This window comes from Neolamprologus brichardi, chromosome 16 (assembly GCF_056152115.1).
Source record: "Neolamprologus brichardi isolate AB-2024 chromosome 16, ASM5615211v1, whole genome shotgun sequence".
In the NCBI taxonomy this organism is placed as follows: domain Eukaryota; kingdom Metazoa; phylum Chordata; class Actinopteri; order Cichliformes; family Cichlidae; genus Neolamprologus; species Neolamprologus brichardi.
The window spans coordinates 35277036-35304192 of NC_142119.1; the positions used below are offsets into that span (position 1 = coordinate 35277036).

The window sequence follows — 27157 nt, forward strand, 5'->3', positions numbered from 1 at the left end:
AGCAGCGGATTAAAGGTGCAGACACAGATGATGGTGGAGCTGCCTGCCATGTATCAGGAGTAGGTGGAGGAGCACCAGCAGCAGCTGGACCAGGCCGAATGCCAGACAGAAATTCTGGAAAATCTAATTGTTCATGCTGGCTCTCCAGCAGTGCCACCACTTCACCCGGGCCCTGCAGTGAGGCTCCACAAGATGGGGGAAGGAGATGACACCTGCCCCAGTCATTCCAAGAATGGTTTCGGTCACGGCACAGGAAAGCCCGTGTCCTGAGGGGGAATGGTCGCTGCGGCAGCTGTCAGGGGAGACCCAGGTGGCAGCACTCAGCAAGCCTGACAGCAAGGAGGTGATTTCCGGATGTCTGTTGGGCAATCCTGGACCAGCTGTGCCTGACCTGAAGACCACCGCCATCAGTTCTGGAAATGGGACCGAGGGATTAGACCTTTGTGTTGCTCTCACCGGTGATGTGAGCTTGTCCGACACCGACCTTGTGGAGGATGGAAGCGATGATTCGCTCCAGGAAAGATTTCCCACTAGAATGGTTTTGTGACGACACTCTAAGCTCAGCCTTCGATCAAGCAATGAAAATTGATGGTCAAATGATGTGCACTGACAGACTGTATTGAGACACCACGACACAGGAAGAGCACACCCAGTTATGTCAAAAATCTGCTGGGAAACGTTTTTCCAGTTGGCTCATTATAACCTGATGTCTGGTCACATGGGATATGACAAAACTCCGGATCCAGTCCTGGCCCGATTGTCTTAGCCAGGCATCCACAGGGAGGTGGTGGATATCCTATCTGGAATGTCAGCTGGTGAACCAGTCAGCCATTCTGAGAGCGTGTTTGTGCCCATTACCAGTAACGGAGGTCAAAAGAATCAACCGTTTGGGATTTACTTACCAGGGTGATTGAGCATGTATCAAGACACTGAACAGAGGTCTGTTAGCTGTTCCCCCACAATCCACTGGGCATTTTCACCACTCAGGCCAAGTCTTTTTTGTCCTGGCTGTGCGGCTGCCGTACCCCACAGTCGTGCCGTGGCAGAGTATGCTCTTGATCACAGCTCTGTAAAAGTACTTGTGCAAGTGAGGTCCGATTCAGGTGGATGATGTTCTGTTCTACTCTCACCACCTGAGGCCAGTTGGTGAGAAAGTCCCTGATCCATGGTATCCAGGTAATCAAACAGAGAGCAGCTCTCAAGCTCCACCACAGTGTCGGGGATGTTGTTATCTCGGATTATCACGCAACTGTCCAGCCGGATCTCGTCTGGCTTGTTAGCGCGGGTACTGGTATTGGCGACAAAACGGATGGGGAGAGACGGTCTGTATGGGTTAGCTTGTTAGCTAGCACGTAAGGCGATCCGCTTGCTTCTCACTGCGGTGTCTCCTCCGTCTCTTGAGCCACAGAGGGTGAAATGGTGAAAATCTCTTCCATCTGTTGTATCTGTTGTAGCTCCAGTGGGATAAACTCCTGCTTCAAATGTACGAATTGGATATTCTGTTCGTTAATTTCTAGTAATTCCTCCCGTTTTGTCTAAGTGTCCAGCCCACAGTTGTCCAGCCTAGAAGTAATAAATGCAATTTATATAGGCAGGAATGCTTCGAGGAACTCCTTAATCCTTTCTGTAGAGGAAGCAGAATTTGGAGATGAGTAGAGTGGGATGATTCGTCTATCACTGCCCATCACTGGGGATGAGGTCACTGAGTTAGTCAAACAACTCCTTGGTGGCCAGGCCCCTGGGGTGGATGACGTTCCCCCTTTAGTCCCTGTACAACCGTTGCAGGAGCTTGGTCTCCAACATGGAAGGATGGTGTCATTATGAAGACATTCTAAGCTTCAATTCCATGGACAAAGTTAATGTCTGTTAAGTCTGTCATGGCTTAAAATGTGACAAAGGAGTTTGACTGTCTAAAATTAGAACAATGACAACTATTAAGTAAACTGTATTTGCTGTAGGAGTTCTGTTCTCAGTATTTATTGACTTGTAATGTCAGATCACATTTGCTGCTATGCTCTGTGCTATAAAATAATATATTTTTATTCAAATTTAAATTCCATATTTAAGTTGATTGTTTGGCCTTTATTTTCCCAGGAAGTGAACCACGTGAGACAGTCAGCTCACAAAGTAGCATTAAAGAGTTGCTGTGATTACCTGGCATCTGCACAAAAGTCCTGGAGGACAGATTTCATCAGGAGCTCGGCTGCAGGATCCGACTTTCTGTGGAGCTCCCATGCATTTGTCACCCCCTCCTCCTGCAAGAGTGTAGGTGAGTGTAGGTGAGTGTAGGTGAGTGTAGGTGAGTATAGGTGAGTGTAGGTGAGTGTAGGTGAGTATAGGTGAGTGTAGGTAAGTGTAGGTGAGTATAGGTGAGTGTAGGTAAGTGTAGGTGAGTATAGGTAAGTGTAGGTGAGTGTAGGTGAGTATAGGTGAGTGTAGGTAAGTGTAGGTGAGTGTAGGTGAGTATAGGTGAGTGTAGGTGAGTATAGGTAAGTGTAGGTGAGTGTAGGTGAGTATAGGTGAGTGTAGGTGAGTATAGGTGAGTGTAGGTGAGTGTAGGTAAGTGTAGGTGAGTGTAGGTGAGTGTAGGTGAGTGTAGGTGAGTGTAGGTGAGTATAGGTGAGTGTAGGTGAGTGTAGGTGAGTATAGGTGAGTGTAGGTGAGTGTAGGTGAGTGTAGGTGAGTGTAGGTAAGTGTAGGTGAGTATAGGTGAGTGTAGGTGAGTATAGGTGAGTATAGGTAAGTGTAGGTGAGTATAGGTGAGTATAGGTGAGTGTAGGTGAGTGTAGGTGAGTATAGGTGAGTATAGGTAAGTGTAGGTGAGTATAGGTGAATGTAGGTGAGTGTAGGTAAGTGTAGGTGAGTGTAGGTGAGTATAGGTGAGTGTAGGTGAGTATAGGTGAGTGTAGGTGAGTGTAGGTGAGTGTAGGTGAGTGTAGGTGAGTGTAGGTGAGTATAGGTGAGTGTAGGTGAGTGTAGGTGAGTATAGGTGAGTGTAGGTGAGTGTAGGTGAGTGTAGGTGAGTGTAGGTGAGTATAGGTGAGTGTAGGTGAGTGTAGGTGAGTGTAGGTAAGTGTAGGTGAGTGTAGGTGAGTGTAGGTGAGTGTAGGTGAGTGTAGGTGAGTGTAGGTAAGTGTAGGTGAGTATAGGTGAGTGAAGGTGAGTGTAGGTAAGTGTAGGTGAGTATAGGTGAGTGTAGGTGAGTGTAGGTGAGTGTAGGTGATTATAGGTGAGTGTAGGTGAGTGTAGGTAAGTGTAGGTGAGTATAGGTGAGTGTAGGTGAGTGTAGGTGAGTATAGGGAAGTGTAGGTGAGTGTAGGTAAGTGTAGGTGAGTGTAGGTAAGTGTAGGTGAGTGTAGGTGAGTGTAGGTGAGTATAGGTAAGTGTAGGTGAGTGTAGGTAAGTGTAGGTGAGTATAGGTGAGTGAAGGTGAGTGTAGGTAAGTGTAGGTGAGTATAGGGGAGTGTAGGTGAGTGTAGGTGAGTGTAGGTGAGTGTAGGTAAGTGTAGGTGAGTGTAGGTGAGTATAGGGAAGTGTAGGTGAGTGTAGGTGAGTGTAGGTGAGTGTAGGTGAGTATAGGTGAGTGTAGGTGAGTGTAGGTGAGTATAGGTAAGTGTAGGTGAGTGTAGGTGAGTGTAGGTGAGTATAGGTAAGTGTAGGTGAGTGTAGGTAAGTGTAGGTGAGTGTAGGTAAGTATAGGTAAGTGTAGGTGAGTGTAGGTAAGTGTAGGTGAGTGTAAGTAAGTGTAGGTGAGTTAAGGTAAGTGTAGGTGAGTGTAGGTGAGTATAGGTGAGTGTAGGTAAGTGTAGGTAAGTGTAGGTGAGTGTAGGTAAGTGTAGGTGAGTACAGGTGAGTGTAGGTGAGTGTAGGTGATATGTTGACACAGTTATCAAAGCCAAGTTTTTTCACTTTAACAAATGTATCAAGTGTCACTGTGTCTTAATATACAGTAGAATAAAGTTTTTAACACACTCATCAACACACATCAGTTGTTGACAGTCCGTTTCTTTAAGATATGTCATCTATGCTGTTTGCTTCATTTAAATACAGCATCTTCATCTTAAACTAATATATTATTTTTTCACATTATTCAGGGTTTAACTCAGCTAACTTGGTCATTAAATATACAAATCAGGCTATTTTGTGTTGTTATTATAATAAAAACACACAAAAGACTCTAAAAGTATCTAACAGTGCACACCATGTTTTAAATCTTATAACTTATAACATTTTCGAACACTGAAAGAGATGAGATGTGTTTCGCTCTGTGTGTGTGTGTGTGTGTGTGTGTGTGTATACATACAAGAAGAACTGCTATGTTGTCCAGCATGTTTGAGTTGTGCATTCGGTAGGTTCTTTCTTCCCAGTGACTCAGCACATTAATACATGGCTTCTGCTTCTCCAGAGGCAAGTACATGTAGTACCTACACACACACACACACACTGTAAACTTGAAACTTTACAAAGAAAAAAAAAATGATACTGTTTCAGTCCACTACTGTTAATGATTTGTTAATATCAATAGGTTTGGCTAGGAGTGATTTATTGTTATTAAATATTATTGACTCTTCTTTATTAACATCATTAGCACCAGTAACCTAATCCATCCATCCATGCATCCTCTTATTCAACAACCTAAGGGGAGAAGCCCAGACCTCCATCCTCCAGCTTATGTGAAGAATCACAGAGGCGATAAAAGGCCTGCTGACACGCCTAGAACACCTCACCAGGAGGTCAAATCAGATGCCTGAATCACCTCAACTGGTCGTTGTGTCCTTGGGCAAGAGACTTTACCCTACTGGTGATGGCCAGAGGGGCAGATGGTGCGATATGGCAACCTCGCTTCTGTCAGTCTGCCCCAGGGCAGCTGTGGCTACAACTGTAGCTGCCTCCACCAGTGTGTGAATGTGAGAGTGAATGAATAGTGGCATTGTAAAGCGCTTTGGGTGCCTTGAAAAGCGCTATATAAATCTTTTAGTCCCTGCACAAAGCTCGTGAGCCTAGGTAATGGTAGGGACGTAGGTCGACCAGTACACTGACAGCTTCACTTCCACACTCAGCTCACTGACACAGGCAACTGGAGCCAATATCTCTTCTAGCGTTCATCTCCACTTATTCATACTGGACACCTACACTGTTATTTTGCTGTTGATGTCTTTTGCTTATATAACAAATAACACACCTGCTTTGTGCTTTTTGATTAGTTATAGTTAATCTAAGACCAAATATGATGCGTGACTTCCTGTTGGCTGAACCTTTGCTGCATGTCACTCACCCGCTCTCTTTCCATCTGTCTATCTGTGCTTTCTAATAAAGGCACTGTTTATGTTTTATTGCAAATTTTAAAAAGAAATCCACAGTTTGTTTGCATGTCTTTTATCCCGTCTTCCTTCTCTCACCCCAACCGGTCGCAGCAGATGGCCCCGCCCCTCCCTGAGCCTGGTTCTGCCGGAGGTTTCTTCCTGTTAAAAGGGAGTTTTTCCTTCCCACTGTCGCCAAAGTGCTGCTCATAGGGGGTCATATGATTGTTGGGTTTTTCTCTGTATCTATGAAGCGCCTTGAGGCGACTTTTGTTGTGATTTGGCGCTATATAAATAAAATTGAATTGAATTGAATTGAATTGAATTGAATTGAATTGAATTGAATTGAATTTTTATTTGCAATGACTGTCCAATGAAAATTAAACGTGCTGTCTTTGGTGCATAGAACAGAGTTTCTGACATCCACAAGAACTTTAATGTTTTTCAAAGGATCAGCAAAGTGACTCAACCTGTTTCCTTCCACAATGATCGGTTTTTCTGGAGATGTGGTGGATTTTGAAGTCATGGCAGTGTCTTGAGTTTCTCTGGGTAGCAGGGGGGAACTAGGGCTGTTAGGGGAGGTGCTGAGAGAGAACGAGCCGAACACATCACTAGCGTCTGGGAAATCCAGTCTTGGCATCCTCCGAGGGACTGCAGGACTGGTGGCACTGATAGTGGGCTGAGGGGCGGACTCTAAGGTGTTACCATAGTTACCTGATAGTGGGAGGAATAGTAAATGACAGTTTCATTATTTATCAACCACATAAATGCAAGACTGGTATTATTCTTCATGTTTGGATTATGTGACTAAATGATTAGCAGGACACTAAACTCCCCAACACTCCACACATCCACTTACCGAGAGAGAACTCAAAGCTGATAGGCCTTTCTCCAATTTTCCTGTCAATCATGGTGGCCTCAAACAACGCACCAAACAGCAGGAAGCTCTCATTGTCGTCTGCATTAAGCTGGACACAGAAACATCTTCATGTATTCATTTCTCTGAAATTTGCACAATACTCTTTTTGCACAACCTACATGGAGAAAGTAATTATCCATCTGGAGACACGGAGGTTTCCAGAATTTTTCAGTGAGGTGATACACGAGGGACCAAGTACCAGGTACGAGCGGGTGGAAAAACATGAAACCTGGGTTTTATTTTCAAGCTCATGTGCCTTTGTATAGAAAAATAGATGAAAAGTGGCACTGCACAAATGGTAAAACATGTATTTACATGTTTTGATCATAATTAGATCCTATCCGGTCGTTAAGTCTGACGTCACTAGCCGTGTCTGGGCCTAAACTCCGCTGCAGGTCCATATATCAAACGATCACTATGGCATTACTGAGAGTTGAAAAACTGTCTAAAGTCTTTCATCTTTAATAAAATGATCAGCGTTCTGCTCTACCAGGTGTAACAATTGAGTTTAACATCCAGGCATCCATGAAAACGGAATTTATGACATTTAACGGAGTTAGAAGTTAGCATTAAGTTAGCTCGCTAGCTTCCATCTAAATACAATACAGCATGTCCTGACTGCGGGGTTTTGGAAACAAATTCAAACGTACAGCTCTGTTATCACTTCCAACATAAATGAAGACAGAAAACTAAACAGCAGTGACGTTTGTAGGGTTACCGAAGTTTGGCTAGCTGCTATATAATGATGTGCTACGTGACCGCTAGCGACACAGCTATGTTAGCATAATATAAACAAGCTAACTTTTTTTTCCACTCGATAAAAGTTAACGTGAGTGTTCTCGGTGGTCAGGAACAAATGTAATCGCATGGCAGGATGCTGTAAAAGGACCAAACTTCAGCCAGGAGAACAACTGAGATAATCCATCCACAATACGAGGTTAGTCATTCATATACTGCTGCATGGGCTGGGCTGTAGTTACATCCTAAGGTTTTAAAAACTGAGCTTAAATAAATGATTAGCGGTAATAAAAGCCGAGGGAGGTCAACAGTGATTGCTGACTGTTTTAGGAGCTTTTTGAGATTAAATAGAAGAAAATACATAATATTAAACATGTTAACAACACAAAAGCCATATTAAACGCAGACTACTTTAGGCCCGGGAGTAGGATTTGTCACGTCGTCACTTAACGACCGGATTAGGCTATTTATTAGGATTCTGCATGTTGCATAAAGCGCTTTGAATCCCCAGACACAAAAGAGAAGCACTAGAACCAGGTCTTTCACCATATTTTAAAATCTGCATTAAAGGAGAAATCTAAACAATTAAAAAGTGGTTTGAAGTACAATAATGAAGAAAACTAGAAAGCAGCATAAAATTGAAATATTTAAAGTATGACTACATTTCAACCATACTTAATTACTTTACTAAATGCATTTTTACGCTTCACTATGCTCTCATCCAGAGGGAGATATTACAGGTCAGTAAAACTACTAAAATCATGAACTGTTTGCAAGTCCTGCCAAAAGTCCTGGAATTTTATCTGACTTTAGAAAAAGGCAGCATGATGTTGCCCCATTAGATGCTTTTTCATCTAATTGGTTAACTCAATGGTTTTATGGTTCCCAGTTAGAACCATCTTTTGTGTAATCGATATATTTAGCTTTGGTGGAAGCTCTCAGAATTAGGTTCAATTCAACTCAATTGTACTTGTATACTGCCAAATCACAGCAACAGTAGCCTCAAGGGGCTTTATATTGTAAGGTAGACCCTACAATAATACAGACAAAACAGGGAAAACCCCAACAATCATATGACCCCCTATGAGCAAGCACTTTGACGACAGTGGGAAGGAAAAACTCCCTTTTAACAGGAAGAAACCTCCAGCAGAACCAGGCTCAGGGAGGGGCGGGGCCATCTGCTGTGACCGACGATGGATGAGGGGGTAAGACAGGACAAAGACACGCTGTGGACGAGAGACAGAGATGAATAACAACTCATGATTAAATGCAGTGAGGTGTTTAAACACATAGCGAGTGAGAAAGGTGAGTAAAGGAGAAACATTCAGAATGCATCATGGGAATCCCCGGCAGTCTACGTCTATTGCAGCATAACTAAGGGAGGATTCAGGGTCACCTGGTCCAGCCCTAACTATATGCTTTTGCAAAAAGGAAACAACAAGTAGGCCTGCAGAGCGAGAGCGAAGTGCTCTAATAGGGTGATATGGTACCACAAAGTCATTAAGATAAGATGGAACCTGATTATTTAAGACCTTGTGTGTGAGGAGCAGGATTTTGAATTCTTTGTTTAATATGTGCGTTGAAGGACATGTCCTGGTCAAAAATGACTCCAAGGTTCCTCACAGTGTTACTGGAGGCCAAGGTAATGCCATCCAGAGTAGGCATCTGGTTGTATATCATATTGCTGGGTTTTTTAGTATTTTTTATTTTGGGCCTTTTACAGCTTTATTGACAGATACAGTGAAGAAATGGCAGGAAAGCAGAGGGAAAGAAAGAGGGGAAGACATGCAGCAAAGGGCGGCAGGTTGGACTCACACCCGGGCTGGCCACTTTCAGTTGTACGACATGTGGTTGCCTGTTCAATGCACTGAGCTAAACGGCACCCATTGCTAAAGTACATTAACCTCAGTTTTATCTGAATTAAGAAGCAGAAAGTTAGCGGCCATCCAGGTCTTTATGTCTTTAAGACATTCCTGCAGTTTAACTCATTGGTGTGTGTTATCTGGCTTCATGGAAAGATAGAGCTGGGTGTCATCTGCATAGCAGTGAAAATGTATGCTATGTCTTCTAATGATGCTGCCTAAGGGAAGCATGTATAATGTAAACAGAATTGGTCCTAGCACTGAACCCTGTGGAACTCCATAATTAATCTTAGTGTGTGAATACTGATAAAATATTGGAGCACACACACACACACACACACACACTCCTCTCACCACAGGAGGAGGATCCACAGGCAGGACCTCTGCTGCAGCTCTTCCTTTGTCATCATCAGCAGCTCCACCTGTGCCTGCTCCTCCTGCAGGGGTTTTCCCATCTTTCCCTCCAGCTTTTCCTGCTTTAGCATCTTTTATTGGCTTCGTTATACGGCTAAGTTTGGAGTCTGACCCCGTCCCTCCCGACAGAATCTCAACAGCCAGCTCCATGTAGAGTCGGCCCCTGATACCAACAGAAATCGGGCAGCTCATTGGTTTCAGTTTAATTCAGTTCCATTCAATTCAGTTTTATTTACATAGTGCCAAATCACAACAACAGACACTTTATGTTGTAAGGTAAAGAAGAATGAACTTTTAATATTACCTGTATGACACACCTTCTCCAATGCCCTCATTAAGCTCCCCTGTGTCATCACCCAAAGAAAAATTTCGAGCAGAACCATACAGGTTGATCCAAGCAGGGCCAAATGTTGGTAAAAACCCTGGAGAAATAATAAAAACAAGAGATATAAAAGTCACCACAGATCAACTAACAGTTCCTCAGTAGTTCTTGTGTCATGGACTTTGCTTCCTACCTCTGTCACCATCCTGTTCATTGGAGATGCATCTCAGGTCAAAGTAATGGGTTCCAATGGCAACGTCGTTCATGCTTCCCTCATCCCAAACCTACGAGGAAGGAGAAGCCAGAATTCTTGAAACATTAGTTTGATATGAGGTCAGTGATTTAAACTATGACTCTTTCCAAGTGTAAATCACAGTGAAACTACATACAAACATGAAGTGAGCACTTCTGCGTTCATACCTGGATCTTCAGTCTCTGACACAGAGGAGGAAACATTTCAGTGAAGACAATCTGCTCATTCCACACCGGATCTGCTGTCGACTTTTGTGTTGATGTCCGACCCTGAAGGGACAAGTAAATGATTAGAACATATACCAGAACCAGTGCCCCTAGGAACAAGGAGGCAGTGAAAAGTAGCTTTTATGTTTAATATCTAAATATAAATGATTAGTCTTATCTGCTAATAAATGACATTTAACCAACCACTTGTTTGAAGAAGCTGACCACAACATATGGGTCTATGAGTGCTGTGTTTTCTCCTATGAAGGCCTTGGTGACATTAGCCATGATGCTGGAGTTGTTGCGGGGAAGGCCTTCAGCTCGATACACCTTCACACAGAAACGAGCCCATGGTCGTTCCGAAGGAAACCCCTCTGGAATCAACAGGTTCCTGAGGAGGACAATAAACCATACACTTATATCAAATTTGCTACGAATTATGAGCAACAAGTGGAGGGATGAGCAGCACAAAGGCAAGTCTCATAATAACTTAAGCTTTTGGATATACTGATATCTCTGATTCGAGCAGCCCTTGTGCTTGCTCAAAGATGTTCATTTCAAGAGGAGAAAATCCCGTGGACGCCTGGATCACCTCCTGCACTGCAAACAACAGAGGGTCGAACCAGCAATCCCAATTGTGTCCATCCTCATGAAAGGGTGGCAGACGCTGGTCCGAACATATTTAACGCCCAATAATTCGTACAGCTCTTTTAGTGTGACAATGAACAATGTGTTGTGGTCAACTAGTGCCTCTTTCGGGATAACGACTCGGGGGATGACCTGAAACAGCACCTGGTCCACACTCTTTGCAGAAATGCTGCACAGCGGCACTGCCTCTGGATATCATGTTGCATAACCCAGCAGAACTAATACAAAGTGATAATTAATACTCACCACAGCACTGAGTGTGCCTTGAACATCCCACGGAGCTCTGTTCACGCCATCATTCAGAAATGGAAGGAGTATGGCACAACTGTAAACCTACCAAGACAAGGCCGTCCACCTAAACTCCCAGGCCGAACAAGGAGAGCGCTGATCAGAAATGCAGCCAAGAGGCCCATGGTGACTCTGGACGAGCTGCAGAGATCTACAGCTCAGGTGGGGAATCTGTCCATAGGACGACTATTATGGTAAATGGTAAATGGACTGGTTCTTATATAGCGCTTTTCTACTCTTCTGAGCACTCAAAGCGCTTTATACAACTTGTGCATTCACCCATTCACACCCATTCGCACAAGCACATTTTTCCTAGGTGCTTTCTAACTGACATTCACACACATTCATACTCCGATGGACGCATCGGAGAGCAATTTGGGGTTAGTATCTTGCCCAAGGACATTTGGCATGCAGACTAGGGGAAGCCAGGAATCGAACCACCAACCTTCCGATCAGTAGATGACCTGCTCTACCACCTGAGCTACAGCCACCCCAATATTAGTCGTGCACTGCACAAAGTTGGCCTTTATGGAAGAGTGGCAAGAAGAAAGCCATTGTTAACAGAAAACCATAAGAAGTCCCGTTTGCAGTTTGCCACAAGCCATGTGGGGGACACAGCAAACATGTGGAAGAAGCTGCTCTGGTCAGACGAGACCAACGTGTAACTTTTTGGCCAAAATGCAAAACACTGCACATGACTCTGAACACACCATCCCCACTGTCAAATATGGTGGTGGCAGCATCATGCTCTGGGGGGGCTTCTCTTCAGCAGGGACAGGGAAGCTGGTCAGAGTTGATGGGAAGATGGATGGAGCCAAATATGGGGCAATCTTGGAAGAAAACCTCTTGGAGTCTGCAAAAGACTTGAGACTGGGGCGTAGGTTCACCTTCCAGCAGGACAACGACCCTAAACATAAAGCCAGGGCAACAATGGAACGGTTTAAAACAAAACATATCCATGTGTTAGAATGACCCAGTCAAAGTCCAGATCTAAATCCAATCGAGAATCTGTGGCAAGATCTGAAAACTGCTGTTCACAAACGCTGTCCATCTAATCTGACTGAGCTGGAGCTGTTTTGCAAAGAAGAATGGGCAAAGATTTCAGTCTGTAGATGTGCAAAGCTGGTAGAGACAGACCCTAAAAGACTGGCAGCTGGAATTGCAGCAAAAGGTGGTTCTACAAAGTATTGACTCAGGGGGCTGAATAATTACGCACACCCCACTTTGCAGTTATTTATTTGTAAAAATGTTTGGAATCATGTATGATTTTCGTTCCACTTCTCACGTGTGCACCACTTTGTGTTGGTCTTTCACTGGGAATTCCAATAAAACCGATTCATGTTTGTGGCTGTAATGTGACAAAACGTGGGAAAGTTCAAGGAGGCCGAATACTTTTGCAAGCCACTGTATGTTACTGATGTCTTTGACACTGTGGATTATGACTGGTGGGCATCACTGCCTCAGCTCTCCAATGGTTTAGGTCCTTCCTCTCTGATAAGTTTCTGTGTCAGCACTGATAGTTTTAGCTGCACCTCTGCTTCCCTCCCTTAACATAAGTTTCCATTCTTGGACCACCTTTTGTCTTTGTACCTGGTGCCACTTGGCACTATTTTCCAGAAGAACAATATTTCTTTTCATTGTGATGTGGACAACAGTCAAGTTTATTTTTCAGTGGTGCTCACAGCATCTCCTTGACTGATTTATTTACATAAATCACATTAAATATCTTGAAAACTGGATCCTAGACTGAAAACAAACAAACAGACAATTTATGTTTCTTTCTCAGAAATCTACAAAAACATCTGGTCAGTTAAATTATGAATGACATTAAAAAGATGGTTCATACTTGTCTATCTGCTCCTCGGCATCACTTGCTTTTTGTCCTGGCTGCATGGTATCTCCCTTCGATGAAATGCTGATGTCACACTTGATATAACCTTTGACCCCAGTGCTAATGTCACCACATTCGGTTAGCATTGCCCACTTATTGATGAACTGGTGACCTACAGGAGTAAGGAAGAGACACTAGTGTGATTTATGAACAGGTAAATTCAATAAATGAAATTAAATTAATTATCTGAGAAATATATGAGTCTGTGCCAAGTTGGCACAAACACATTTCTGTAGAAGATCACTTCATTAGAATTTGAGTCTTGTTGTTGGTTTGTTTTTTGTGACAGTCAAGCAGGTCAGAGTTCGTCAAAAAGCAAACCGTTTTCAAAGGCTGCTTTAATCTTGACCAAACTGCTAAAACTCTCCACTAGAAAAGTTACGTTACATACGCTATGTTGCCAAAATTATTCCCTCGTCTGTCTTCACACACCTATGAACTTAATGATTATTATATGGCTCTTTCCTGCTCTCTCGGAGCACTCCAACACATCAAGCATACAAGCACTTTTTTCTGTGCTAAAGTGCTTTCTATCTAACATTCGCACACACTGAGCAACTTGGTGTTAGCATCGTTCCCAAGGATATTTGGCATGAAGACCTGAGCAGCCAGTGAATGAAACACCACCCTTCCCTAAAGTCGATCATCTGCGCTACCGCGTGAGCTACATCCACTCTAAAGTGAGAGACATGCCATTGTAAAACCACAGGGTTTAATGTGGTGTTGGCCCAGCATTTACAGCTGTAACAGCTTCAGCTCTTCTGGGAAGACTTTCCAGAAGAAATGTGTTTGTGTGAATTTCCTGGAACATTCTTCCAGAAGCGCATTTCATTCTTAGTCCACAGGTTAATAGGATGTTGCTCAACCTTTCCAGCTACAATAGCTTCAACTCTTGTAGGAAAGCTTTCCGCAGGGTTTAGGAGTGTTGAGGGTTACAGATGCTAACAGACTCAATAAACTAGTCCACAGTGTAATGTTGTGAGCATGGAGCTGGACTCCCTTTTTCATTAAGTTTTACACTTTATAGTAAAATATGAATCATACATATTTAATTTCTGTAATATTCTGGATATTTATAATTGAGCTACTTGTATATATTAGAGCTATTTCTTATATTTTGTAATGTTGTAATACTTATTTAGTTCATTCTGTTACTTTTTTTATTGTCTTGAGCAACTATAACCAAGTATTCTGATTTGGATTCTCAGCATCCACTGACTCTGCTCTGTGATTTTATGCACCACTTCATGGCTAAGTTGCAAAGTGGAAGCAAATTCCCAATTACTTCCACTTTGTTATAATAAATAACAACAAGCAGTTACGTACGACTCTGGATACTGTAGCTCCAGTGAAAACTAAGGTCTCTAATCAGAAGTACCTGACTCCGTGGTATAATTCTCAAACACGTACCCTAAAGCAGATGACTCGTAAGCTGGAGAGGAAATGGCGTGTCACAAATTTAGAGGATCATCATTTAGCCTGGAGAAATAGTTTGTTGCTTTATAAGAAAGGCCTCCGCAAAGCCAGAACAGCTTACTACTCATCACTGATTGAATAAAATAAGAACAACCCCAGGTTTCTCTTCAGCACTGTAGCCAGGCTGACAAAAAGTCAGAGCTCTTTTGAGCCAACCATCCCTTTAACGTTAACTAGTGATGACTTCATGAACTTCTTCACAAATAAATTTTAATCATTAGAGAAAAAATTACCAATAATCATCCCACAGATGTAATATTATCTACAGCTACTCTTAGTTCCATTGATGTTAAGTTAGACTCTTTTTCTCCAATCGATCTTTCTGAGTTAACTTCAATAATTACTTCCTCCAAACCATCAACGTGTCTTTTAGACCCCATTCCTACAAAACTGCTCAAAGAAGTCCTGCCATTGATTAATGCTTCGATCTTAAACATGATCAACCTATCTCTAATAATCGGCTATGTACCACAGGCCTTCAAGCTGGCTGCAGTTAAACCTTTACTCAAAAAGCCATCTCTAGACCCAGCAGTCTTAGCTAATTATAGGCCAATCTCCAACCTTCCTTTCATATCAAACATCCTTGAAAGAGTAGTTGTCAAACAGCTAACAGATCATCTGCAGAGGAATGGTTTATTTGAAGAGTTTCAGTCAGGTTTCAGAGCTCATCACAGCACAGAAACAGCTTTAGTGAAGGTTACAAATGATCTTCTTATGGCCTCTGACAGTGGACTCATCTCTGTGCTTGTCCTTCTTGACCTTAGTGCAGCATTCGATACTGTTGACCATAATATCCTATTAGAGCGATTAGAACATGCTGTAGGTATTACAGGTATTGCACTGCAGTGGTTTGTATCTTATCTATCTAATAGACTCCAATTTGTGCATGTAAATGGAGAGTCCTCTTCACACACTGAGGTTAATTATGGAGTTCCACAGGGTTCAGTGCTAGGACCAATTCTGTTTACATTATACATGCTTCCCCTAGGCAGCATCATTAGAAGACATAACATTTTCACTGCTATGCAGATGACACCCAGCTCTATCTGTCCATGAAGCCAGATAACACACACCAATTAGTTAAACTGCAGGAATGTCTTAAAGACATAAAGACTTGGATGGCCACTAACTTTCTGCTTCTTAACTCAGATAAAACTGAGGTCATTGTACTCGGCGCTGAAAATCTTAGAAATATGGTATCTAAGCAGATTCTTACTCTGGATGGCATTACCTTGGCCTCCAGTAACACTGTGAGGAACCTTGGAGTCATTTTTGACCTTCAACGCACATATTAAACAAATGTGTAAGACTGCGTTCTTCCATTTGTGCAACCTCTCTAAAGTTAGAAATATCCTGTCTCAGAGTGACGCTGAAAAACTAGTTCATGCATTTATTACTTCCAGGCTGGACGACTGTAATTCATTATTATCAGGAAGTCCTAAAAACTCCCTGAAAAGCCTTCAGCTAATCCAAAATGCTGCAGCAAGAGTCCTGACAGGGACTAGAAAGAGAGAGCAGATTTCTCCTGTTTTGGCTTCCTGTTCAAAATCCTGCTCCTCACATACAAGGTCTTAAATAATCAGGCCCCATCTTATCTTAATGACCTTGTAGTACCATATCACCCTATTAGAGCACTTCACTCTCGCTCTGCAGGCCTACTTGTTGTTCCTAGAGTATTTAAAAGTAGAATGGGAGGCAGAGCCTTCAGTTTTCAGGCCCCTCTTCTGTGGAACCAGCTTCCAGTTTGGATTCAGGAGACAGACACTATCTCTACTTTTAAGATTAGGCTTAAAACTTTCCTTTTTGCTAAAGCATATAGTTAGGGCTGGACCAGGTGACCCTGAATCCTCCCTTAGTTATGCTGCAATAGACGTAGGCTGCCGGGGGATTCCCATGATGCATTGAGTTTTTCCTTTCCAGTCACCTTTCTCACTCACTATGTGTTAACAGACCTCTCTGCATTGAATCATATCTGTTATTAACCTCTGTCTCTCTTCCACAGCATGTCTTTATCCTGTCTTCCTTCTTTCACCCCAACCAATCACAGCAGATGGCCCCGCCCCTCCCTGAGCCTGGTTCTGCCGGAGGTTTCTTCCTGTTAAAAGGGAGTTTTTCCTTCCCACTGTCGCCAAAGTGCTTGCTCATAGGGGGTCATATGATTGTTGGGTTTTTCTCTGTATCTATGAAGCGCCTTGAGGCGACTTTTGTTGTGATTTGGCGCTATATAAATAAAATTGAATTGAAGTTAATTGTGGAATATTTAGTAGTAAGGAAATTTCATGACTGGACTTGTAGCACAGGTAGCATCCTATCACCTGACCTCGCAAGGGACTATACTGATGCTTAAGCTCACTTTGGTAAAATGTGCTGAACGGCAACATTTGTGTTAATATTGTACATGATTACTTTTCAAATAACATTAACTAATTTGATAATCACGTCTCACACTGGAATTTACTAAGAACGGGTTGTTCTAAGTTGTTTTCTAATGTTTGTAGTCTCAGTTATTTGGATATGTGTGTATGATACGTTTGGCAACATATTGCATATTAAAAATTTAGGATACCTGGCTGTTTGTAGACTGTCCACACATCTAACTTAAAGGATCCAACAGAGAAACTCCTCAGCATTTTAGAGTGTAAAACCTGGAGAGAGAATGAAGGCAGAAACTAAAATCACTTAAAAGCTAAACACTGGACTTTTGAAACGTATCGCTGCAGTCTTTACCCACCGTCAGCTTGATCACTTTGTCGAAGAAGAGATCTTTGTGGGCAAAAAAGTCAAACACGAAATACTGATGGAAAGAAATGACAGGACAGGGTGACAGATTGTGTTAATGCACAGTAAACTATTGTACTGAAGCACAGCTGGTTCAAATGGGTTCTTTTTGTTTATTTTTATTTTTTACCTCATTGTAAAAAGGAGCATTGGTTCCTTCCTTGACTGATGTCTGCTTCTTCTCATCACCAATCTCTATCACTATGCTCGGGTCAATGTTCTCCCCCACGAGCTGTCTGGCCTCTGTGATATTAATGGCAATCTATGAGCCAGATAAACAACAGCACGTGTTATTAGAGCATGTGTTCCCATCAGGGTTAAGACAATTGTCCAGTTTACATACAACTGAAAATATGAAATACCAACACCCACATGTCTCAGTACATTAAAAAAAACCACATCTAGTTGTGGATGCGATTACCTGGAAGCTCTGGGGTTTCGCTTCACTGTCCTGAATGCGAGTATTCAGTTTGGACCTATGGGAAGACGGTCAGAGACAAATGAGGTTATTGCTAGTAGAGAAACACAGTCCAGGTGTATTTAGGGCCACGGTTACTTCTCTAGTTGGCTATTGTTTCTACAATTAAATATTACAGTAAAGGAAATAATTTTTTGATCACCTGCTGAATTTTTAAGTTGGCTTACTTCCAAAAACTTAAAAATTTCCAATTTTTATAGTATTCTCATTTTGATGGAGAAGGACATCAACCAAAACTCCAGAAAAACATTAGATAAATATAAAGTAAGACTATAATTAGCTAAGAGACCTGAGTCCAGCGATGGGTTTTTAGTAGGGGTGCAACAATACTCGTATCGATATTGAACCGTTCGATACAGTGCTTTCGGTTCGGTACGCATATGTATCGAACAATACAAAATTTTTAATTTATTTTATCAACTTTCCTTCTGACGGTGCTGTCTGTGTTGAGCGCTCAGTGGATCTGCGCTCGACAGTGCAGCCTAGGCGGAGTAGTCGAACACAGATTCACTGAGCGCAGCGCAAGCTAGCAAGACAGAAGCTAAGCTCTCTGCAACATGGCAAATTGAACCTCCCCCACCCTCATTCAGATCTGGCGTTTGGAACTATTTTGGTCTTCATGTGACGTATGACCCTGAAGGTAAGCGCGTCATGGACTAAAGTAAAACAGTATGTTGGATGTGCCACGCAATGCTCAATTACATGGGTGGGAACTAGTGTGTTAGCGCAGTTAGCTCGTTAACGTGTTGGCCGTCCAGCCCCACGCACGGGGCGATTAGCTCGTTAACGGAGATTTGCCGTGTTGTGGCGTTAACGTCATTTCAGATTAACGCTGACAGCACTAGTGGGAACACAATGAATATGACTGCACATTTACTCCGACATCATCCTAGTGCAAAGACAAGTGGAAGCAGACAAAAACAACAAGCACGCATGCTACAAACTTTACCCGAGTCATTTAGACAGCCGTTAGCACATGATTCTCCTTATGGGGACCTGATATGTTTAATATGCTGCTGAGAATATAGCCCAGAAGAAGCGTATAGTAGAGCTTTTATTTTGGAAAGAGCCATTTCTCTGTAATAAACTCTCTTTTCCAAAGATGAGTGAGTTCTCGATCAGATATTTATTATTTTATCACTTTGTTGTTTCAGCAACATTAAATTTAAAAACTGTACTTTTGAGTTAAAATATATATTTATAATTTTAATAAATGACAAATTAAAAAGGCATGAACATTTTTTTTGTATCGAAAAAATATCGAACCGTGAATTTTGTGTATCGTTGCACCCCTAGTTTTTAGGTAATGGTTTAACTACCGCCAGCTTGAAAGCCCGTGGTACGTAGCTGATAGCATAGACAGGCTGATCATATTTAAGATTAACTATTGGTAGGTAGTCTTTGATCAATCTTGAAATGGAGGCTAAAAGACTCCAGTGCTATCCTCTGTGCTGTTGCAAGCTGGGCAGCACGTTGAGGGTCACTAAGATAATTTCAAGAAGTCTACAGGAGAGAGTATCTGTAGAGAGAGGAGTCGGTTAAAACCCCTCCTGAGATGGATGCAAACCTGGTGACCAACTTCAAGAAACACTGTACCACCGTGCATACCAACAAAACTGAAACTACCATAAAATTAGAGACTGTTCATTTCTTTCTCAGAGAGCTAACTTATCGATTCAGTGGGAGAGGAACGGATTATTTCCCCCATTGTCAGGTTCATAACATCTTCTTTTAGTGACCCAGTTCCAACCCCAAAATGTTGTTACCACCAGTCACCACTGACGCATGATATTTTCCTAGAAGTGTTGTTGTGGAAACACCTGTCTGGACAGAGATAATCTGATTGGTACTGTAAGCATGAAAACTCGTACCTGTTGGTGTTCGGGATTGTTCTGGTTCTTGCTGCAGATTGTTTTGGTTTATCGTCAGTGTTTTCTCCCTCCAGTAGGAGAGAAGCTTCAGGAGCGGCCTCCACCTCACTGTCTATAAGCATAAACAAACAATTTCAGGATTCTTTCCTGACTGAAAAGATCTTAAAGGCCAGTCAGTAGTGATAGTTTGGGGGAATTGTGTGTACATGAAAAATGCGCAACCATGTGCATATACTGTTGTTGCATGAGTGCCCCCATCCCTGTTCCTTTCTCTCTGGCCACATGTCTTTATTAGTTTATTGTAATGCTTTCATTCGATTCAGTTCTGCTGCCTATTATTCAATTAATTTAGTCTTTTTGCTGCTCGTGTTATTTTCAATTCCTTCCTATTTTTGTAATTCATTTGTGGATCTTAAACGTTTAGAGATGAAAGTTCTCAGGTTTTCGAGTTTTGCATCTGTTCAAAATGTAAGTGAAAAAATTAAAATGGGTTTATTCTTCTTGAAAGTAACGTTGTGGTATATCAGCAGTATTTACAGTTACATGTTGTCAAATATGTGGGTGCTAATCTGTTTATTTACATGGTGTAAACGTCTGATGTGAGCATTGTTTCCAACAGTTAAAGTAATACTCACTTAAATTTAAGTCCAGACGTTGTCGCATACAGCGTTGGGGAGTAACGGAATACATGTACCGCCGTTACGTATTTAAAATACAAAATATGAGTAACTGTATTCTGTTACAGTTACCGTTTAAAAAGGTGGTATTTAGAATACAGTTACTTTGTTGAAATAAATGGATTACACGGCGGTACTTCCCTGTTTCATATTGTGGCGGGTCAGGACTGTTTGGGTTTTGTTTGACAGCTACGTTCTGTTGTTCCAGGCGGCAGCGTTACGGTTGCCATGGTTACAGGGTGACGCTCTCTCTCTGCGTGTTTCCTGGGTGAGAGAGCGCCTGTTGTTGTTGTGCTAAGCTAACAGGCAGAATGCTACAGGTATAGCTCTGAAGAATGTAGCATCATGGGCAGTGTAGTCCGTGCTGCAGGGAGAATGGACTGCCATACCCGTTATGTGTCTGTGAGCGAGGGAGGGAGAAAAAGGAAAAGTACAGCTGTCATCGAGCAGAAACGGGAGCTGGAAGCATGTAAATATAATAATAACCACTGCAGCCAAGAAGAGAGCCTGACGAGCCCAGCTGTAAGTAAGCTATTAAGACTCGACTGTACACCGTGTTCGTGTTTTCCTCTGAAACAATAAGTTCCGTTGGAGCAGCCTTTCAACGCCTCTCTCTGTCTCTGCTAGCAAAGTTGACCCAGACAACAAAGTAAAGCTAGTTTTCAGCTACGAGCCGACACAGAACCCACCGTATTAGCCAGAGGTCCCTTTACTACGGTTCGGAGCCGCGGACCTTCAGTAACAGTAATAAATCACAGCAATAGTACATTCATGTAGTTGTAAACAGCATGATAATATATTAAGTAATCCAAAGTATTCAGAATACGTTACTCTCATTGAGTAACGTAACAGAATACGTTACAGAATACATTTTGGGGCATGTAATCTGTAATCTGTAATGGAATACATTTAAAAGTAACCTTCCCAACACTGTCACATAGAGCAACATACACATTACAGTAACAAAATGTTGAACCCTGCTGAAGAAGCTGACGACTTCAACAAGGAGCGAGATCCAGCAATCGTGAAAGGCATGTAACTGAAAAGGGCAAAGAAATGCAGGAATATGAGGCAAAGAAAAATGACGTGGCATTGTGTAAATTTTAAATTAATTTTAAAATAATTTAAATTTTGAACTCAGTCTATTATTTTTGGATCAGCTCAGAAATAATTTAGATTTTCCTAAAGGTGAAGTGAGTATATTTCTTTTCTATTCTTTTTAATGCTGGATCAAGAAGGCAGCCATCACCCATCCTTAACGCACGCATGACAGGAAAGATACGAACATAAAAGTCACAGTAGTACAAGTATTTCCAAGTATAAGAAAGTAAACATCAGACAGTGGTTATTGTAGTGCTATCATACAGTTGTACATCAGTCACCGTAACGTTGGCTTGTGTATGAGTCTTAGTTATAGCTGAGATATATACTGTGAACAGCAGATGATAATGAAATCCTCCTCAAACCACTTGTAACACACAGTTAATCCTGAAACTGAAACATGAATATGACAACTACTTTTTAAAAAGGAATTTAGGAGAAAAAAACCTGATAATTAAAACTCACAACACTAGATTTGTTATAGTAATTCAACTCCCTACTTACTGAGTTTAAAGCTGCCTGTCATGGTACTGAAATAGACAAGAAACATGTTTTGAGATGGATTTTATTTGATTGTTAATTTGAAACCTAAAAGGAGTTTGTGCATCTGTTTTATTTATAAAAGACCAAAAGCTGCTGCACACATTTTCAATTATTGAGCTCTGTCTCTCTGCGTGTGAGTGTGTTCACCATGTCAGCACCAATGGCTGTATGAAAGGTGAATGACGTAGCTCCACTTCCACCTACCGTATAAAAATAAAGTCCCTCCTGTCTCCTATTTCTAACCTCTTTTCCTTGACCTTAAGAAAAAATGGGTGGGAGAACTGACAAGGACTTAGAAAAATACCTTAAATTTGTGTCTTCTTAACAATGTGATGTTCAGATGTGTGTTAATCAAACAGTTTATAAAAATATCAGCAGGTTATGGCCTTGAATGGAATATGTGTAAAGGTCTGTTTTTCGTTTATTGATATAAGCCTGTACAGCTACAGCTAGTGTCCAGTAGAGGGCTCTGTCGCTTAGTTAGTGGCAAGCTGCACTTCGAATCTTAAAGTGGAAATCACTGGACCCGTGGAGGATCTCTCTACTTCTTCCTTGGTCTGGGGGACTGCTACAGTGAAAACTCAGTCGCTGAGTGAAGGCTAGTTGCTAACCCCATGCCAGATGAGTGCAGCCTGTCGAGCAGGGTCCGTGCAGGTATTACGCCCATTAAGGACTTTGCTGATAACAAAGTTACAAAGTTAAAATGTCTGCACACTAATTCAGAGTTACTTGCCTTAAATATTTTTGTGGTTTACAGCCTTAAAGTCTGTGAAGGTTCTCAGTCATCCAGGTCATCGTAGTCAAAGGAGCTTGCAAAGAAAAGCGTCTGGACTTCTTTAAGTTACTTGAAGACGTTTCACCTCTCATCATAGAAGCTTCTTCGGTTCTAAGTTCAAATGGTGGAGAGTCCCAGATTAAACCTAGTGGGAGTTTCCCCCCACAGAGGGACAAAAGGACCCCCTGATGATCCTCTAATCGCCTGAGCCAAGGTGTGAAACTGGGTGTGGGTCCCAATCAGCCAGAGTTTCGGGTGAGCTCTTTGTGAAACCTGGCCCCACCCTATCATGTGATTTCCTGAGGTCAGATGGAAGAAGAAGGTTCTCGGATGAGAGGTGAAACGTCTTCAAGCAACTCAAAGAAGTCCAGACGCTTTTCTTTCCAAGCTCCTCAGACTACGATGACCTGGATGACTGAGAACCTTCACAGTTCTCTTGATGTTATATTCGTTGTTCTAGCTTTTAGTTTCAGTCACTGTTCCGTGTTTCGTATCCAGGCAGTCGTGTCTCTGTGCATACGTCATGTTTTAACATGTCCTATGTAAGTGTGTTCAGTTTTGCTTCCCCTTTGTCCTGTTATGTCAAATTAGTCCCAGCGGTGTTTCTATCGTCTGGTTATCCGGTGTATTTAAGTCCTCAGTCACATCCTTCATTAGCTGTGTGTTCCTCACTCATCATGTTTTGTCATGTCATATCCTCACTTTTTAGGTCATTTTTCCTAGTTTTAGTTTTTGTTTTATTTCTACTGCTCGTGTGCTGTTTCTCAGTGAATAAAAGCTGTTTCCTCAGAGTCCTGCGTTTGGCTCCAACCTCTGCCTGCACAGCAAACCTTGATAAATACAATTGTGCTAAAAAGTTGCTTTATAACATTCAGGATGTATCAAGTTTTTTAAAAGTAACTATTTAATAATATAACTAATTAATTTTGAAAATGAGTAGTCAGTAAAGTAGCAGGATTACTTCCTTTGAGAAGTAATAAGTAATTAGTAACTAATTACTATATAAGTAACTTGACCAACACTGTTCAAGAGTGAGGGAGCCCATTAGGACCAAACTGGCTCTGGATTCCTGATTTCAAGTAAAAAGTATAATGAGCATGAAAAGTTCTCCATTTAACAGTTTTTAAGTATTTATTAGTTTTATGAAACTTTGCATTAATATCACTAAGATGTTTATATGCTTTCTATATGTTAATGTAAGGTCATCTACAGCACGACATCATGTTTTTAAGGATGTTGTGTGTTTGAGGCAGGTGTGTGTGTGTGTGTGTGTTGCAGGCCTTACCTGTGGCTCCCTTGTTTGCCAGAACCAGATCTTCATTGTCTTTCTTCTTCTTCTTCTTCACTTTCAGGCCAAACATTTTTTTGGGCTTCCTGCTCACAGGAGAATAAAACTTTCATGTAGTCAGGACTTATTTTTACCCGTATCAGCTTTATCTTTATGTTGAAATGCAGGTCAGCTAATAAACATGAGAGCACAGACAAAGGAAAAGCCAGATACATCTTTGTGTCTGATCCCTTTTTTTAACCTTTTAACATCCAACAGATCACTGGCAACATATAATTATATGTTATTGTTATTTATTGAGTAAAATAACTTTTTAGCCACTGATGAGCATAGGCTTGATGTCTTTCCTGCAGCACGAGAAGCTGAAATATGTAAACTATCATTCATTTCTATTAAACGTTGCCTGTTTAACTCCTTTGCATATAGTAAATATATAATCATAGAAACAGAGGTTTAACCATACACCTAGTCCAAAAGTAGCATGTGAGATTTAGCTCTCACGCCCATCTACTATGGATCAGGAGAGACATCCTCTCCATTTTCAAGAATAAGCTTCATAATTTCAAATAAGACAAATAAGCTAAACATCGCAGTAGTGAGACGTTTCCTACCTTTGTTTGGGATCCAGTGTGAGTCACAAGACCGCACTCTTCACTTTTGCCAGTTGGACACGCAAGACTGCACGTTATATGCTTTCGGTGACTCAGAGTCAGAGCTGTTGAAGCAACGCGTTGAATAGCAGCCCGATTATGTGATTGGTGGTTGAAATGTTTGTTCAAAAAGTTCAGTTGTAAAACTGAGGGAGCGTGTGGTTCATGCACGCACCAACCCTTCATACAGGCCACCAAGGAAAACAGGATCATTCCTGTTTTCCTTGGTGGCCTGTATGAAAGTTTAGAAGCATCCTCCTACCAATTTCTTTGGTCTAATATTTGTGTTTTTACATTAAATAGTAATGCTAGCAGATGCACCTCGTACATCGTGCTACAAGTACCTGAAGCTGTAGCAAAACTAATGCTAGTTTACTGCTAGTAAAGGTGCAGTAGTAGTATTATATTGCTAATGCTAATATTTGTTTTTTCTATTTATCTGTCATTGGATGTCAAATAATCTGATCTGCTGGTCACCTGAAAATAAGTTACTGTCTAATAAATTAATACATAAGCAAAGCTGTTTATCTAGCACTGTATGTGTGTGCTTATCCTGAACCTTGTGATCATGTGACCAGGATGTATGATATTTGGAGAGTTAACAAACCCACCCATGGTAAACAGAGGAACGCACACCCTGTCAGTGCAATCATCCAGATGATGACAGATGCTCATGTCGTGTTTTTACATATCAGCTGGAGCCTTTCGGACTAAGCTAAATGCTAATTCAGCACATTTTATTTACATTTTGCATGTGTGCGTTGATATTGGATCCCAAAGAAATCCTTGTAGTTGTTATGTATGTTCTAGACTGTGGCCTTTTATTAAATAGAACATCAGATTTTAGGCTCATTTTAATATGATCTGTGCTTATATGTGAAAAGTTTTACCCATTTAAATACACTAAATAAAAGTATGTTTTTCTATTATTACACATAGTTAGAAAATTTCCCATTATCATTATTTTACCCATTTCATTTAAACTCATTTTGATCGACTCAAAAAGTATAATAAATATAATTACATAAGAATAAAATTAAAAAGCCTTAACACTATGGGACATAGCTGACTTGAGTATTATGTGACATATTTATATTAACAGGGACGTATTAAAAATGAATTAAAAATGAAAACTCAAGATGAAGTGTTGATGCACGCTCAATCATCCAGGAAAAGAAATCCCAAACTTTGATTCTGTTCCTCTGGACGTGGCGTTTTCACTCTTCTTCAGTCTCAGCTGACTGCAGGTTTCCAACCTTATAAAACAGTGCATTTGCATAATGACTGAAACCAGCAGCACTGATGGAACAATGCACTGTGAGGTCAGTTTCTCATGAAGATGAAGTATTAGCAAAAACATTTATTAAGCTTAGTACATCTGCTCAGCCAACAGATGTAGAAATTTTTAATTTTTTCTTTTCTTTTTGCCTGTCCCGTTCGGCACTGTCAGAATCATTGTGTGAAGACTAATGGATCTATTTTTCCAAGTGGATCATTATGGCTGTGCCATGTGATTGATCTTTATTATTATTATTATTATTATTATTATTATTTAATTACTTAATTTATTTTATTTTATTTTATGTAATTATTTATTTTTAACTTTTAAGTTATTACAAACAGGACAGCCATGACCAGGAGATAGGACGGGGGAAAGAAAAACAGGGGAAGAGGGACAGTGAGAAAAGACAACAAAAAATCAGCTGCTGGAAAAAGAAAAAGAAAACAAGCAAAAAAGAGAGCACAGCAGCAACCCAGATAAATATAAGTAAAAGTAAATAAATATTGAATGTTACTTGTTACGTTCCCCTGAGGGGTCTAGGCGGTGAGGGGGAAGTAACAAAAAGTGTCCGGGTCAGGAAAAAGAGTCAAGGAGGCAAAAGGGTTAAATTAATTATTTTTATTAAAGTAGCTCAACTAAAAGAGACGGACAAGCCGCTATCACCATTTAAGGAAAACAAACAAAACTCAAGCGTTGGTCAATAAAGTAAAAAGTAAGTCAAAAAGAGAGCAGCTCACCAGCTGTAACCACACTAAAGGCACTCTGGCCCAGAGCTCACCTGTCCCTGGGCTTAAATACTTTTAATTACTGACGAGAGTCAGCTGCACAAAAGAAAGGTGGCAAGTAAGGCAGGAGAGATGGTTGGACACGCCCACACAGACAACTTCAGGAGGCGGCTCTGCTAGGGCCGTAACATACTGAGCAGCACTAAAGACCGACAAGCACGGTATGCTTTGAGGCAACAGCCAAGGAAGATACAGTGTGTCTGTGTACACCCGTGTGTGAGCGTCTATTCAAAAGGTTTCTCCATGCAACGATCTGACAGAGCAGGAGTCGGGAACCCTTTTGGCTGAGAGAGCCATGAACGCCACATATTTTAAAATGTCCGTGAGAGCCACACAATATGCTTAAAACTAAATACAAGTAAATGAGTGTATTTTATGCAAGACCAACATTTTTAAAGTACACTAAGTCTGTGAATTCTTTTTAATAATGTTGTTATCCTGTTGCTACCCAAAGATGAATAAAGTACTTATTAATTAATGCGACCTCTGGCGCTGCATGGTTTTGCTGATGGCTTTGTGGTCTGGTTGATACGTGGTGAGGTTAAGCTTCATGCAGGCGTTGAGACTTCCATCCGTTAAACACGATTGTAGGTTGGTCTTAATGTTCTTTAG

General features: G+C 41.4%; 1 protein-coding gene across 1 annotated transcript in view; it reads right to left on the reverse strand.

Annotated features, from left to right (window-relative positions):
- Window positions 1–24526, reverse strand: part of fer1l6 (fer-1 like family member 6) — a 58868-nt gene extending 34342 nt beyond the window's left edge. Inside the window, exons 1-17 of the mRNA XM_087829936.1 lie at window positions 24440–24526; window positions 23826–23914; window positions 19445–19556; window positions 17517–17571; window positions 17226–17357; window positions 17049–17111; window positions 16884–16962; window positions 12797–12953; window positions 10219–10405; window positions 9976–10077; window positions 9749–9839; window positions 9538–9655; window positions 9174–9396; window positions 6160–6268; window positions 5771–6014; window positions 4304–4424; window positions 2155–2255 (exon numbers count right to left, since the gene is read on the reverse strand). Of these exons, the coding sequence (XP_087686062.1) occupies window positions 2155–2255; window positions 4304–4424; window positions 5771–6014; window positions 6160–6268; window positions 9174–9396; window positions 9538–9655; window positions 9749–9839; window positions 9976–10077; window positions 10219–10405; window positions 12797–12953; window positions 16884–16962; window positions 17049–17111; window positions 17226–17357; window positions 17517–17571; window positions 19445–19556; window positions 23826–23901 (1970 nt within the window). The 5' untranslated portion in view covers window positions 23902–23914; window positions 24440–24526. The remainder of the gene's footprint in view (window positions 1–2154; window positions 2256–4303; window positions 4425–5770; window positions 6015–6159; window positions 6269–9173; window positions 9397–9537; window positions 9656–9748; window positions 9840–9975; window positions 10078–10218; window positions 10406–12796; window positions 12954–16883; window positions 16963–17048; window positions 17112–17225; window positions 17358–17516; window positions 17572–19444; window positions 19557–23825; window positions 23915–24439) is intronic.
- Window positions 24527–27157: the final 2631 nt, after the last annotated feature.